General features: G+C 31.5%; 2 protein-coding genes across 2 annotated transcripts; one reads left to right on the top strand and one right to left on the bottom strand.

Moving 5' to 3' along the window:
* Positions 1-7,824: 7,824 nt before the first annotated feature.
* LOTGIDRAFT_163505 (hypothetical protein) lies at positions 7,825-11,299 on the bottom strand (the record flags this gene model as incomplete). Its single annotated transcript, XM_009060017.1, has 10 exons — positions 7,825-7,974; positions 8,243-8,383; positions 8,615-8,862; positions 9,224-9,387; positions 9,583-9,658; positions 9,869-9,952; positions 10,269-10,312; positions 10,448-10,626; positions 10,853-10,932; positions 11,176-11,299. 10 exons carry the CDS (start codon positions 11,297-11,299, stop codon positions 7,825-7,827), a joined length of 1,290 nt encoding a protein of 429 aa, XP_009058265.1.
* Positions 11,300-12,366: 1,067 nt separating this feature from the next.
* Positions 12,367-16,984, top strand: LOTGIDRAFT_217539 (hypothetical protein; the record flags this gene model as incomplete). The annotated part of the gene is made up of 8 exons (XM_009060016.1): positions 12,367-13,000; positions 13,316-13,521; positions 13,976-14,187; positions 14,561-14,638; positions 14,985-15,160; positions 15,364-15,601; positions 15,923-16,132; positions 16,853-16,984. The coding sequence occupies exons 1-8, from the start codon at positions 12,843-12,845 to the stop codon at positions 16,982-16,984; spliced, it is 1,410 nt and encodes a 469-aa protein (XP_009058264.1). The 5' UTR covers positions 12,367-12,842.
* Positions 16,985-17,462: the final 478 nt, after the last annotated feature.

Genomic DNA, 17,462 nt, shown 5'->3' with positions numbered 1-17,462 from the left:
GATACTCTACATGACTTACAATTAAATTACCAAACTTTTAACAGTTTCTACTTGGTTTTCTAACTGTCGATGGAGATACAAATAAACTGTTTTTGTTTATATACTGCGCAGTGCATACTTCAGAGAGAAATAATAAAGGATTTTTTTTAGGGTACTCCGTAAAAAATTTTGGAGATTATGGCCTACATAATTATCTCTATGAAAGAATCCATTAAAATTAACTATAATATAATATAATTTATTATATATCCCAAATGACATAATTTTGACACCACATGGAGTAAAGTATATTGCTTATAGATAACGTGTAAACAAATCTAATGTATAAAACCTCCCGCTATCATCGTTCATATTAATAATCAATGTACATGAATGAATGTGAATATGACTACATTGTTTCCTCAAAAAGTATAATTATCACTTTGTAATGGTATACGATGAACTTTGGCTTTATTGTCCACAACGTTTCAACACATTACTCTACTTGAATTCAATATGACCTCTTCCCCATTTATTTAAGCTTTATTTATTCATTGACCAGGGCTCAAGACCAGGTGGTGGGTGGCTGTTATCGTCTATAATATTGGATTTAGTTTGACCATGTGATTTAATTTCGGATCTTGATTGAAGTCGGTTCAGTATTAGGTCAGCTTTAATTCCCATGCACTAGATGTACATAACTTGTACGCCAATAAAAACATTTGAGATATATGTTAATAGTAAATTTGTGGGAGAGGCCAACCTTTTCATTTCCCGAAATCTAATCACAGGCTTGGTGCACATTGACAATCTATAAGAAGAAACATCCTGCTCGATAATAAATAGTAGTGTCAAATTTTAATGCAGTCATTTATCATCTGAATATGTTAAAACCCGTTCAGAACATTTGGTACATGCAGTCCAAATTAAGAATCTTGGACTTACAGATAGATAGCCAGGACCTCGCGAATGTTTTGGACTTTATTTGGTCAACCTTTTACATGAACACGAAACTCATAATATCGAATATGTAACAACTACGGTTCCCTGGCAAAAAGGGTATATCAATGGATCGTGCATTAGGATGACAGTCTTGCCCTTGTTCATATTCAGAACAACTTGTTCATTGAAATGAGCTTACACAGTTTAGAATATTTATTCTATATGTTTAAAGTTTTATATCATTTTAGTCTACAATGACACAAAGTGTGACGCAGTGACTGAACATTTTATTGATCTCAATACATAGCAATGCATATTTTTACCCATTCGATTATTATCATGTTAAGCCTATAAGTGTGATAATAATGGTACCTCTATTGTATTTATTCTTTCAGTTGAGCTTTCAATATGGGCGTTCAAAGTAAGTTTAATTTCAGATCTAAGTTGGATCTTGAAATTATCGCGGGTCGAACAGATACGTAAACCCTTTAAATAAATTTGGCCTTCTAAAAGTTAACGGCAAGATACTTTAGATTAACACTTGATACGCTATGGGATGAAGTCACTAGCGCATGCAAGGCCATTAAATATTCAGAAGCCTGTTTACAACCCCTTTAAACAATTTTGAGCCAAGGAGGCAAATGTATAATCTGATGGAGCACTATAAATAAATTGTACATTCATATTTTTTACATCTCTAACCTCAAAATATATGTGTGTCATATAAATCTACCTGTGCAATTTTTCTCTTAAAAGAAGTATGAACTCACCAAAAATGCAGCTATTTAAATCCAAAACGTCGTGGTAGTGTTGATAAAAAAGACAAATGTTAGTCCACAGAAATGTTATCAGGTACTTTGAATGTACCCCTTTCTCTGCTTTAGAAAATCACGTGACTATTCAATACAAATAGTAATATGTATTTGAGCGTAGTTTATTTATTTTTTGTAAAGGAGTAAACAGTCCTATTTATCAAGATAGTGGATCATATAACGGGGTGTACCATATATAAACATGCAGTAATAACATTGTTATGATATGTTTACTGTCATAAAATGATTTATTTAACTATTCACTGTATATCGAAATTTTAATGACCGTATACCACAATATAAAATGATTTGAACATTTTACTATATTTTCCTTGAATCATACAGACACGGTTAGAAGTAACCCTATTCAACTATATACAAATTTACAGTTAGCTGCTTACTGCTTATCTGTATGTAATTAAAAATTAAATTAAATGATTTGAGTTTTACGTCCTACTTTTCTGCACCATGTGCGTTTTAACCTGCTCGTTTTCTCGTTCAGTTGGATCTGTACTGCTTAACTGAATATAGTTATGAAACGTTCAGTTGGATCCGTACTGCTTATATGAATATAGTTATAAAACGTTCAGTTGGATTCGTACTGCTTATCTGAATATAGTTATAAAACGTTCAGTTGGATCTGTACTGCTTATCTGAATATAGTTAGAACGTTCATAAAAGAGAAAAATGTTTTCTAGTTTCATTTCTAAACTGTATGTATTCTCCGCCTTTCTACATTTTTCCAGGGGAAAAGGGATACCGGATCGCTCGGTACTATTTGATATTACGTATCATTGTTATTAAACGCACCCGTAGCCTGCAATTACAGGTAATCCTGCACGTAAACATAAAACGATTAATAAACCTTTAATGCGTAAAATAATATTCATCCTTGAAATAAATATAGGCACGTTGAGTGCAAATAACTTTTGTTGATAATATTTCACAAAAATAATATATTTTATTGAATGCTGGGTCAATCATTGTATATATTTTTAGATATTATCCTGAATCATGTATCTCAAAAATATATTAAATATTTGCCGTTTTCTGTAGCATTCTTTGAAAATGTACCGCATTACTTAAAGATGGGTTCCCTTATTTTCTTTTATGAAAATGAAAATGATAATACTTATATGAATAGAAAGAAGAGGTGTTGTAATGAGTTAGAAAAATACCAGTTTGTCTCACATGTCCATCGTAATAAATTAATAATTAGCTAAATTACCAGCAGAATTCCATTGAGTGACCGATCAAGAAAGGTCAAAAAGTATTTTTTTGTTTATCGAGACTATACATACATGGACATTTATGATTGGTTAAAACTCTTTATATGCAATAAGAACATAATTATTAAGAATACATGATAATTCATTAGAAACACTAATTAATAGAATAGTTTATGTTACATTATTTAATAGTGATTAAGGCGTTTACTAGGCTCCATAAACTATTTGGGTAGATTTCTGGACAATCTTTCGGACACATTCAGCCCAATGGCAGAACTTTTGAAGTCAGACGTCGTGTGGTTCTGTGAACCTCAACAGCAAGCTGCATTGGAAAAGGTGAAAGAAATGTAACAGTTTGCATAATGTAAGAAAGCAATGGATGATTTGGTTTTGACTTCAAACAAGTTGTTTAAAATATGCACCCTAAGGATTAACCTAAATATATAGTCCTCGGAAATGAAATCGTGTTATCAGAGATACTTTAAAACTATACAGAAAAAGATATTATGAATATGCAGCGGTGGAAGATTTTGTTATCTATTTCTTATATAGACATAGCGACGTATAGAGGTTATTGATTTTAAATGAATTTTGGTTATTGGGTTTCAATAGAGTGCAAATAGAAAACTGTTTAGTGCCCCTAATAAAACTATAAAAACTGTATTTTGAATCCACTTTAAGTGAATCACGAAAAAACTTTGAATACCGTGATATAGGTACAGGTTTTATCTTTTATGTCCCAAATACATAGATAAACTTTGTAATTCTATACTTTAATCTTCCTGGTCTGCTCGGTATGTCTCTCAAATAAGACAACTTTATTGTACCGCATTACCAATTGCCGCGATATGATTGGATTGTACGCTAGCGAATAATTTAGAAGCGCATGTAATCGAGGACTGTGATCTCTGTATTCTACCCGGGGTAGACTAACAGGATTTGAAGATGAACTTGAACTATAAACTAGAAGCATGATTCCTGAAGTGAGATCATCTTTTAGTTGATGGTGTTGTTTTTAAGAGCGAAAATACATGAGTTTATTCATGGCATATCCGTTTCTGGAAGTATGCTCTAATCTATGTAGCTCTGTTATCCTTTAAGTCGCTTGAACAGCCAGTGTACATACCAAGTCTTTTGTCGGGTTACTTTTTGTGTTGACAATGCTGGCTGTCATATTATTTACCTCTACTCTTTAGAATATATTTTGTCAACAAAATTACATGTACAATTATTCGTATGACTATAAAGATTTCAAATTTTTTTTGATATTATATTACGTGCGATACATGTATCACCTTTTATCATTTTGGTAAACATTGAACTCCCTAAACCCGGATCCTTGAAAAGATTAACAATTTCAAACAATCTTCATACAAAATCAGTCGTGAAATTGAGGTTATAAAAATATTATTGGATGTTCATTTTCATATTCCACTATTGTGCTTTGTGTTCACATTCCTCAAATGTTAGTACATCGTACCCCCCAGAAAGTATGGCGAATGGGGGTGTAGTTTGGGCACAATGATGTTTGTAATACATCCACACCTGAACTAACACCCTTAAATGGATCAGATTGATCTTGTGATTGGTAGAATATGAGAGCAACCAGATTTTCAACGACTGCTTACAACTAGTGCCATCTGCTGGAAACTGAGAGTACAAAGAACTGATAAAGCAATTACTCATGTTGTTCTTTGTACAAAAATTAATTCTTTGTTGAACTTTTTGTTCGGAATAAGCTACAGACGAGATCAGATGTGGAACTATGGAACATTCATTAAAGTCCATATAGGGTATAGGTAGAAGTACATGGAACGTTAGATGATAAGGTATATGAAAGTACATAGAATGTATGGCGAGTACTGGGAAAGTTGTCGCTTAAATATTTATGGACCGTTCCGGATCGTCTCAGAAGCATATTATATAATTGTGACGTGTATGAATCTGGTTTTGATTTTCCTAGTATACTTTTCTCACAAGTACATTATATACAAATTACAACACAACGACTCTCGTGATAATCTATAATATATTCAAAAATGGTGGTTGAATTCATTTTGTAAGCCTTTGTAAATATTTTATTTACATTAGGTCAAATACTTGACAGACTAGAATATAGTATTCGAGGTGAGAAAAATATATATTTGTCAAGTTCCCTTTACTCTTTTCATCCCAATATGAACTTGTGAAAGGTAAAGCTGTCTATTTGGACAGCGATAAGGGGTGGATTTAATGTTATCTCGGGGTTTTGGCTTGAAACGTTAAAAGGACAATAGGAGTGACAACTCGCTGGTCAATTATCAAATCTTTGGCAAAAGGACAAATAGCAGACTTCGTAAGATACGCCAACATTTGGTGGTCAATATGAATGCTGCACTATATTAAACAACTAATCGGTCAGACCGAATGCTTTTCTATTGATCGTCAGACAGAAATCTTAACATTATTTTGTTCCATTGAGAAATCCCATATTAAGTGTAATTAAGAGGGGTGTGTAAGGGGAATTTATCTCTCGTAATAATGTTGAAACTTCGATAATGAATTAAAAGTTGAAATCCTAATTGAAAGAGTTAAACGCGTTCCTGCTCCATATGCGCTTTAAACAGATTGCGTCGAAATAAACCTTGGTAATCAGCAGTATCAATTCAAAAAGATGTCGATGTAAAAAATGAATTTACCTGCGATCGACATCAAACTGTCAGACTCCATTTTTATGATTTTGCTGCAAAGTTTAGATTCCTGTGTTTCACCCTAGGTGTATTAGTCCTTGGTTATGAACTATATGGATATATGTGCCTTATCTTAGATTACAATTGAAATGGTACAAATGACCCATAGTAATATTTGCATTTATAATTTCATGAACATGGAAGATTTGAGATTTGTTTGGCACCAACAATTGAAGAGTAATATCTAGGAAATGGTCCCGGTTACTGTAATTGTATTCTTAGACAGCAAGCAAAACCGAAACACTCAACATTTTGACTTACAGGAGTGAACAGAAGCAAAGGCTAGGATAATCATAGCTCATACAGGTGCATACAAGTTCCTTTAAGCTATAAAAATATGGAAGAGCAAAAATACCATTTTGCCCATACCTAGCCTTGCGGGAATATAAACAGATAATAATCGCAAGATCACAAGCCAAAGGTCTAAGGGAAGCTGAAAACTTCCAAAGGCGTTATAGAAGGACCGTATTAGTGAGGGTGGGGTGGGGGTATTTCTGCAAATTCAATAGAATATCAAAATATGGATTGCTGGGTTTGAGGCAAAAAATAATTGAATACTAATAGTTGTAAACATACATTGAATGTAGCTCTAAACTGCAAATTCCAACCGTGAAATATCCAACGCTCCTATCGATGCTGAAAATGAAATGGCATCCTTGAACAACAGTTGCTGTAACAAGATCGGAGTATAACCGGCTCCACAGTGGTTTGAAATGCCTGGAACTGATGCTAAAGTCTTTGTCTATTAAATATTGTGACAGTGACATATTTCAGTGCTCAAATATCTTCTCATACCACTGTATTTATTTATACCTCAAGTTAATTTAATTCCTTTATTATCGTAAATTAACAAAGAAAAATATATTTTGCATGATAATATATAAAGATAAATTAACAAACAATAATTATATACACAACAACATGGGTATAATGACAACTCATATAAGGAAATATTATTGAGAAACAGTTAAATAAATTCTCATGTAATTGATATTAGAAACACTAAAACCTGAAATTCTATTGATATATATCTGCTTTCTGCAAGTTCAGATCAGGTGTATCTTTTTTTAATTATTTTTTTATTTTATCTAATGATTAAACCAATCTCTTTAGAAATCAATGACAAGACATTACAAGTTGATTTGCACTACATGACCATGCATTCATTGTTCTGTATATATAATCTCTAGCAAAATTTTAAGGACCAAGTTTTCTTTCCTTAAACATTTACCTCATAAAAATAACATTCAAGTTAAGACAAGTAATATGAAACTAATTTAAACGTTAGGATAGGCTTCAACAATAGATATAGGCTTAGGTAGATAAGATACTTTTATAGGTAAATACAACTTCCTCATTCAAGTCATAATAAATGATTCTAATAACAGTGGGAGGTTATCTTCTTGTAAATTTCATAAATAACCCATTTAAGCTCTGACTGATAGTAAATAAACATGGTATACCCTGAGCCCCTAGGTGTGATAACTCAAGTTTATTATGTTAATAACATCTAATAATACCTCACAATGACTGCCTTTACCTGCCGAACAAATTGCACTCCATCACAATTCGACAAGATGGATTTTTAATAGTTGAATTTTAATAATCCCTGATAATTTGAAATTATCTTATACTTCATGTAGCATTTTTAAAATTCACACACACAAAAATGATAATGGTGAAAAGTGAGAGTGACTTAAAGAATGAGGAAGCACCATATTGATGGAGGGAAGATATATTGTTATCCTAATGTCAGATTCCTAAAAATTCCAGGAATTACAAACAACATAAGGCAAATCATTAGGACAAAAAAAGAAGCTATGAGTGTCCCTAATACACCAAAGTAGGCCAGAAAACCTTTAAAGTATACCCATAACCATTATTTGTTTGTGTATTAAATGTTTTAAGTGGTAAGGTAAGAATTTGTAAGCTTAGAATTTGCTTAGTGTGCAAAAAGAAGCTTCAAGTATTTCTGATACACCTAAATGGGCCGGAAAATCTTAAAAGTATTCCTAATAATTCACCTAATGTATAAAACATTCTCTGTGACAAGGGTTGGTAAGTTTGGAATTTGTCTAGGGTAACAGAGAGTAAGATATTATGAGGGGCTGTACTAAGAGATGATGAATATGGCTATTCTGGTAGCTCTGTAGCCTCTGTTATAGTATCTGTAGTAGGGTTAGCTGACTGTTGTATATGTAATACTTCTCCAGATTCTGTGGTTACCGTAGCAACCTGTATACCACTATCTGCTAACGAGGCCATATCACCAGACTGCAATTGCTGAAAAAAGGCGAAAATTATGATGTTGATACAATTATGCCACAATTTATCATAACTATCACCATTCAAGTTATTATTATCCTTTCTACTTTATCCAAATGATATCACAAGGAAAAAGATAAACAGAAAGAGTATCCTCCCTTTGTTTTATTTGACAATTGTGTAGCATTCTCAAAGGACTGTCAGTATTCGCTATTAGCAAGTAGGAGATACATGACTAATCTTCTTCAAAAGAGTCAAAATAATCATCATGTTTTAGAATACTCACCCCAATAACTTGGTCACCCTGTAATATTTGTATATGATGTGCTTGTTGTAGTTGTGAGATCTGTTCTGGCGTAGCGTGTAATATCTGTATTTCACCTTGTCCTAAACCATCTTGCATAGCTTGCTGTATATCTACATCACTCTATAATTGAATTGAATAACCCTTATTGAATATTCAATATACTGTCCACATATAAAATCAGTCATTCAGATGGCTAGTTTGGAGATTAAACTTTCAAATTTGATTACTTTACAAGCAAAGTAGGCCAACTTGCTGCTCAAAAGGTCAACTGTGAGACAATAAGAATGTTCAAATATAGGGCAAACAAAGAAGTAACTGTTTATAAAATTTACCAGACAACAAATAACTAACCTGGTGAATGTGTAATTCAGAAACTGAATCATCATGACTTAAAGAATCCTCATCACTAAAATGGTGTTGTTCAATCATATCCATGTGACTACCAACAGTTCCTGTACTACCTTTACCACGGAAAGCTTTCACTGTTAAAGGCTGACCACGCTGACGTCTTCTAAAAGCTGTACGACATTTGGAATCTATGTTTTGCTTTATACGATGCCAATCACCTTCTGAGATGTTGAATCTATGAATCAAATGACCTGAAAATACAACAATAACATGTTTACTTCAGTGAGCTTTTCAGAAACTCTACATAATTAAACTCAAGATAATTAAAAACTTTTTGATTTTTATGTAAGCCCTTTCATTCATTTGTGTTACCAGGTTTCAACATCATTTTCCTCAAAATTTCAGTGACTTTGACTCGAAGTTGTCATGATTTTGGAGTTCTTCTCACAGATGACAAATTAATAGCTGTCTATATCTTCAATTTTAGATACATTTTAGTGAGAAGGAATCTACTGAAATTGATTTGTTTTCATACTGAAATCCTTTGCAACCTTGGCCAGTGCTTCTATAGAAGAGTATAGCTTAAAACATCTAATACTAATTACAACTTACATCTTATACCATAGATCATTAATGGATCAAGTTGTTTTTTACCATGCCTTCCCATACCAGATAAATTAGAATTTGCTTGAGTATCCCGATCAAATAAATAGTCTAATAATGTAAGAGCCATTTTCTCTGAGGTACGACAGTTAGAATGGATATGAAGCAGGTCACTGAAATGAATAAATAAGCACAATTGTTACACTTTAATTAATCTACTTGGCTAGCTCATAGTGTATATCAGGGAGTAAAGGTTGTACTAGTGACAAAGTTTGAAAGCAAAAGATGATTTAGTTCAAACGGAATAAATAAGTGTCAGAATGCAATATCATTATTTGAATAAAATCAAACAGGTAAATATTTAATACCTTTTACTGATTGGTGTTCTCACTCTCATTTCAGGATTGTTTTCATCTCCTAACCAACAACCATTAGGAAAATCAGCTGAAAATAACAGACAAAATTGTTTTAAAAAGCCACCATATGAATTCAGAGTCAGAATATGAAAAAGAAAAAAAAATACCTTCTTAAATAAAAAGTAAGTTCAATAATCATAGCCAATCATTTTAGGGTGAATTCAGACAACTTACCTAAAGAGTTAATGTATAACAAGAAACACAAAACTATGTGGTACAAATATAATGATTTACTTACATTCAGAATTTAAAGTTATAAGTGTAACATTAGGACCCAAACTTTGAACATTTTCTGTACTATTTACATTATCTGCTAGTACTTCTAGAATAAAAAAAATATCATATTAAACAGATTAAAGTAGAATAACAAAGAGTAAGCATTTATTTCTCATATACCTAAGGCCTATTTTTTATACATGTATAGAGAGATTTAACCTCATTTCAAACCAGTTTCCTGTTAATGATTTCATATTTGATACACAAATCAGTTCATCACTTTTCAGTTATGTGCCACCTTGTGAAAATCTAAGAGTTAATACCGTCCCTTAAAATGTCATTGGCCATATGACCCAATTGGACACCAATTACCTTTTATTACCTTTCATACAGTAAAAGATTTATATTTCAAAATAGCTAACCTGAAGGAGCTTTTCCATTTTGTGGTAAACCAACAATAACAGCTCTGAAAAGTGAAAAAGAGCAAAAGATTTAATTAACTTGGTCCCTAATATGAGTTTTACATGCTGAAGGAAAACACAGTAGAAATATTTAATGGTTTTGAATGTTTGAAGAGACAGTGATTTTAACTTAAACTCACCCTTTTCTGATATTATGATAAGCTGAATTAGATTGAGGTGGTTTATTGGTATTGGGGTCAATGGTAATTTGATCAAGCCTATTCTGGATGTATTTTGTCTTCTGATCCAGATTATCCAGTTTTTTATCAATATTATCTAGTCTCAAACATATTGCTCTATTGATGTTTAATAATAATAACTGAAAAAACAAACACAGATGATGAATGATAGAAATGAATGCTGCTGTAATATGTGTCATATTTATTCATATTGACAGACCATGTCAATGGCAAGATCTTTCATCACAAGTGTGTCACAATGGCACAACTGAACCCTCAGCATCTAACCACCTGCCAGACAAAAATCCAACTCCATCTCACTACCACAGCCAAGTGTTAATCCTAGATTCTTAATAGGCAACCTACCTTTAATGATTGGTCCATATCTAAGTCATCATTCATTTCTACTTTAAATCTTTTCATTGGTGGCTCTCCAGATTCATCCACTACAAAGATGGAAAAACAACACATGAAATCATAAGCTGAATTCTTTAATCAATTTGCTAGAAGAAAACCTTCAGTCCTATTTTTATATATACATTTATAATTGATATATTTCCTCATGTGAAAAGTTACTTAGCTGCAATCAATGTAATGCCTGTATGTTGTTTTGGATTTCAGGTTTCGTTTTGCAGTTCAGATTGTAAGTACTGTTTTGTTATTCCAATCAGAGTCATAAACTTACAAACCTATATTGAGATCAGCTTCACTAATGGTGTTACCTTCTTCAAATTGGTTTACTTGAGAAGATTCTATTGAAACTATATGTATGTTTGGATTGCCAGCAGTTGCAGCTATATCTGATTCCGACATTTTTCCTGCAAGATAAATTATAAAATATCGGTTAAAACTTTGTCCATTTTTGCAATAAGGAAGAAATACCTACTACAGTCTACAGTCATTGTCACATTATAGCCAGTAATTAAGCTTATCTACAAGGCTAGTTTCTAAGCCTATTGACGTCAAGGTCTGAACCAATTTATAGACAAAGTGTTACTTTTCGCCCAAACTCCTTTGGATATTGGTCTAGGTTGTTTCCATTAAGAATACCATAAATTAACAAATGCTGGGGTGAAAATTGAATCATGAATGTGCTTTCTCCATTAAATTTTGCCTGAACTTGTTTCACGTTTAGGCTATCATGGCAAAGCATTATCACTATGGTTGGGGTTAATCTATAATAATTAAACAGCATATCACTTATTTAAGTACTACTAGGCCATAAAATTCAACATAAAAAGTTTAGGACAAGGCCTAGAACAATCATTGTGTGGGCTAGAACTTACACACGTCGAACACATGCAAAGTCAAAGCAGTAGCAGACGAATTTTTAGTTTTCCACATTCTTTTTTTAGAATGAAAGTTTTTCCGCCATAACCATAACATTGTGAGAAGGAAGGAAATAATTAGTTGGTGGGATTCAACAAAACCTTCCCCTAAAAATCACAGTACGTTACGACATATGACTCTTTGCCTTTGAAAGTTACTTTCAGAAGTTATTAGCAAGGATTTGTTTAGTACTTTACCTCAAAAACTCGCAAATTTACACGAGATCCCGAGAATTTCTCGTACAACGATAATGGCGTTGAAAACGGTAAAGTGCGAGAATTCAGATTGGTGAATAAAATGGAGGATGTGTCATTTATACTTCCTCCCTTGTATTATGGTATTTTTTCTTATTGGCTGATTTTTAAATCATTTCTGTTTAGTCACTAAAGCAAACACGAATATTTAAGTTTACAGTTAATGGAAATTTTTATTTTGGATAATCTTGCATGTCTTTGAATTCAATAACCATAATGTATTCTGATCGTCCAAGGGAGTTGCACCAATTGCGTGAACAGCCCTATAAAGCGCACTCACTGGCTTTGAGGCTAGGTCAAGAGGTCAATCACTGAGTAGAACATGGAGGAAGCTCAGGCGTGACGAACAGTGAATCCACTATAACCAATAAGATTTCACATTTTGTTCTGTGTATCAAATTAATTAGTCTTTGTTCTATATCATAATGTAGTAACTGATATTTGTCAACACACATCTCAAAACCAAAAAAATTTGCTGACAATGCAATTTATGGCCTAATCAACGTCAATGACCAATCACAAAATGATCATTTATGTCCAATGTAAACAAATCGAAAGTAGAAATTAATTTGCAAGTTGCAACACATGTTGTACGTTGAAGATAGATCTACTCCAAGCTTTAATAACATTGGTATGCGTGAGCAATTAGTAGGGACCTTCGTGTGGAAAAATGAATCAAATGAATCAAATGAAGCAGAAATTTTTGTGCAACGTTATATAAAAAATTTCATACCATTATCGAGTAAGCTATGCAATGAGTATTGAGTAGGCCTATGATGATGCATTTAAAGACACTGTTGTTCAGTTTTCTTTGGATTGCTGTAAGAAGTAAACCAGATGCTATTGTATGGGGTCCAGGATTAAACAGTAGGATAGTTTTACCAGTGCGATATTTCTTTATCCAGTTTCTGGATGAAACAGGTGAAAACATGTAGGTTCTTTTTTATTAGCTCTACCATTAACTTTTTCCAAGTTGCTGAAACCAATCAAAAAGGTGTTAAGTAACTTAACCTATATTTAAGGTTACATTTTATGAATTTTGAGAGAAGTATTTTAAATGTAGAAATTGCATGTAAAAAATTATCAATTATGCTAATCTCCAATAGATGCAAGAAAATTTATAACATTATGGAGACTTATATTTGACTGATTCATAAATATAATGTAGGTCTTAAGTCAAATATTAGTCCCAGTTGATTTATATAAAAATTAGTTTTATTTAGGCTTGCATTGTCTGATATTTCAGAACGGAATCATTAGGAGAGAAGGCAGTTAGTTTAACTATTGATCAGGAAGATGGAAGTAGAGCTAGAATATGGAGTCAGATATTAGATAGAGGTGACGGGTCTTATATAGCCAGATATAGATTATATCAAGCGTACGATAATTTAGTCATAAGTTTGTTATATAATAAGCAGCATATTGCTGATTCACCATATAAGTTAAAAGGTAGTTATTGATATTCACATTAGCTGAGAAGATGAAAAGTTGTTTATTGAAGCATTACAACATCTACTTGCTCTCTGACTACTTTGAACTTTAAATCAAATATTTTCTCTCATTTCATAAATATTTAAAATATAATTTTCAACTGTATGCCATTTGTCTTAGAATATCTTCAGGTCCATAGAAATGAAAACAAGTGTAGTCAGAGAGTAGGTCTATTATTAACCAATCTAATGAAAATTAAGTTACAATTTTTTTCATTTTTTTCTGATCTTTTTCTTCCCATTGTAATCTAACAAGCTTTTTTCTGTAGTCCCATTCTAATCTTATTACTTTTTACCTATTTGCATAAATAATGCCTTACTTACTTGTAATTTAAACTTAAAAATTGTGAAAGTACATCAAAATGCACATTTGTATACTTTCTATATTTTGTATTGTTCCTTTTGATATTTTGTAGGACCATTATATCAAGAAAAATGTTATTGTCCAATCAAATCAAAAGAGAAATGGTCCAAAGCACTTCAGTGTGATAAGAAATATCAACAAATAGATGATGACTTGGCTCTTTTTAAAGATATTGATATGAAAGAAGTGACTAAAACAGTCTTACCAAAGTTTGATAATCCTGGTGCTCATAGTTTATGTCATTATAAAATAATTGATAATAAGGTATTTCAAAATATTTTCTATGGACTAATGTTTTATATGGTATCTGTTTTTTTTTTTTTTCAAAACTGATGCATATTTGTTCGATGAAGTGGCACTCTGTGCAGTTTGTATAATATACCTCTTCTTTTTTTATCTTTTATTACACATAAGAATTAAGCTTTTGAGATCAAGTACAAGAGGAAAACAAGGCAAGCAACTCCTTTCAAACACATGGTTCTCCACTCAGTGACTTGTCAATATTTCCATATTAAGAGATTTTACATTATCTAGACAAATAAGTTTTATGTCATTAGCTAGATATTGATAATGTTGGCCCATTGTAGAAGATAATAATAAAGTTTTATTGATTTTATGATATTATTATTTATGGCAGATTTACAGAAAAACACATGGAGAACATGTTGGTTTTAAAATGTTCACTGATGCTATGTTCCTATCTCTAGCCAGAAAAGTAAGCAAGGCAATTTTTTGTTTTATATCCTGATAGTGGAAGACAAAAAACTGTCCACTAAGATAGTTTTTGAAAGTTATTTAATTCAATTTCAGATTTTATGAAAATTTTGGGAATAAAATTTTGATTTTCTAAAAAAAAAATGTTTAGTTTTGCATATTTCAAAGATTAAAAGTAATTGTTATTGAATATATGAAATGATTCTATTCTTCCCATAATATGGATTATATTGCAGCAATTATTTGTCTATTGACCTGGAGAATTTAAAACTCCAAGTAAGTCTGGGTGACACCAGGACATTCTTGTTTTCTGTTTTCTTATTGTCTCTCATATACATTGATTGTAGGTAAAATTACCTGATGTAGAGTTTTTTGTTAATCTTGGAGACTGGCCATTGGTTGATAAAAGGAGGTATAAAAATGATTTATTTCCGATATTTTCATGGTGTGGTTCTGATGAAACAGCAGATATTATTATGCCTACTTATGATATAACAGAATCTACTATAGAAATGATGGGCAGGTCAGTATAAGAAAATAATATAGTACATAATATTATATTCAAATTGTTAAGCGTTCATTGCATATACAATAACAAGTCAAGAACCAGACTACTTTTAATAGCAATCTGTTGTATTTGAATTTTGAAGCTCAAAGTACAGTACTCATATCTTATTTTTTCAAATTCTCTTTGTAAATTTGCTTTGTATTTTTAATTTGTTTCAGAGTATCGTTGGATATATTCTCAACACAAGCTAACACTGGTCCTAACTGGGAAGAGAAGATAGAGAAAGGTTTTTGGCGAGGTAGAGATAGTAGACAAGAGAGATTAGATTTGGTAATGATGAGTAGAAAACACCCAGATTTAATCAATGCTTCTCTGACTAATATGTTCTTCTTTCCCAAAGATGAAGCTAAATATGGAAAAATTGAAAAAGCTATATCTTTCTTTGACTTTTTCCAGGTTAGTTGAAAAAAAAGTTTTTTTCGACTTTTTATTTGTACAGTAGGCACTTAATGAAGTATATTTGCAATACTGACTTCATAACAGAACCACTGAAGTTATACTAGGCATCTGAAAGCAAATATAAACAATATAAGGGGATATTGAATAAGGTGTTAATCCAATCTGAATTTTAAATTTGTATTTTTTGTATATGGAAATAAAAGTTCCTTATTTTACAATTTGTGAAATGTATAAAACTAGGTATTCATGTGATTAGTTTTTAGTTTCTAATTTTAGCTTTTCAGTATTCTGAAATGTGGATTTTTTTTTATCTTTTAGTACAAGTATCAGATAAACATAGATGGTACAGTGGCAGCTTACAGATTACCTTATTTACTAGCAGGAAATTCTGTAGTATTGAAACAAGATTCCAATTACTATGAATATTTTTATCATCAGTTAAAACCATATGAACATTATATACCTTTTAAAAGAGACCTTAGTGATCTGATAGAAAAATTAAATTGGGCTAAATCACATGATTCAGAGGTAAGGTCTTATTATACTGTTATTAAAATGCTGAATTCGGTACCTGATTCACAGAAAGATTTATACAAGGAATAGCATTGGAAACTGAAAGAATTTGATCTGTAACCTAGTTATCCCAGCTGCGGCAGGCAATCTAAAATTTACCAATAACATGTGACAAAATGTTATATGAAAAGTTATAAATTATAAAGCACATCAGAATTAGGATAATATATAATTAGTGGTAAAGAATTTTCCTGTTGTTCTGAAAAGTGTACGAAAGCTTTGAGCAGATTATGAAGGAGCAAAAGAGAAAATTGTGTTATTAGTTTGATCTGATAGGTAATGTGAGCTCCTATATTGTCCTATGTTTCAGGTGAAACAGATTGGTAGAAATGCTCAAAATTTTATTCGAGAAAGTTTAAATCCTAAAGATATTTATTGTTATCATGTTCAGTTGTTTGAAGTAAGTTCATTATCTTTTTCTTTCAAATGATTCTCTTGCTGGGTATATTTAAGATACAGATTATTTTTCTTACTGTATCATTTCTTTTTTTTACTTTTAGAGAGATACCTAAAAAAACCTTTATGTGTATCTGGACACTAACAGCTTTAATTTGCATTTTTCCAGTTTCAAATATGACATAAATCATAGCTTACCATTTGATTTACTTCTAAAGATATAGACTTGGTTTGCATTAAGCGTATTCTTTATCATAATGAATATTCATTTTTTTATAGAAATACTCAAAACTTTTAAAATCAAAACCCGAGATAGAAGCTGGATTTGAACTTGTTTCCCAACCAACTGATCAAGATTCTCAATGTCATTGTAAACGAAAAGAAAAGGTAATTATATTATATTCTTGTTAAAAAGTAATCTCAGAATTTCTTGTTCATTTATTTAAGGTGATTTAAGTCTCAATTCATTCTGGATTGATAATGTCTCATTGGTGGATAAATGATGCTTGATAACATTTTTAAACTCTAAAAGGATCATTTAACATGGTTTTTGAAAGATGTGATTTGATGTTCACTATTCATCAAGCTCTTTATCAGTGTCATCAAAACTTTCTTACTTTAGCTACCATACATAATATTTTTCAAAGCTATTGATATGTTAGATAACATACAATTCTTTTTTGTCTTGTTGAATAGAATTACCAACCGAGTAATTTAACTGGATTGAAGTATTTGTGGCAAAGATTTGATGTAGATTTGAATTGTGTATATATTAGAACATTATTGTGCATTTTGAATACTCAGATAAAAGAATGGTATTTTATTAAATGTTTAATTCTCAAATATATTATGTTTTCAGACAAGGAAGAAAGATGAACTATGAGAAGAA

Source organism: Lottia gigantea (genome assembly GCF_000327385.1).
Source record: "Lottia gigantea unplaced genomic scaffold LOTGIsca_40, whole genome shotgun sequence".
NCBI lineage: Eukaryota > Metazoa > Mollusca > Gastropoda > Lottiidae > Lottia > Lottia gigantea.
The sequence above is the reverse complement of the archived record's forward strand: the minus strand, read 5'-3'. Positions and strand labels throughout refer to the sequence as shown.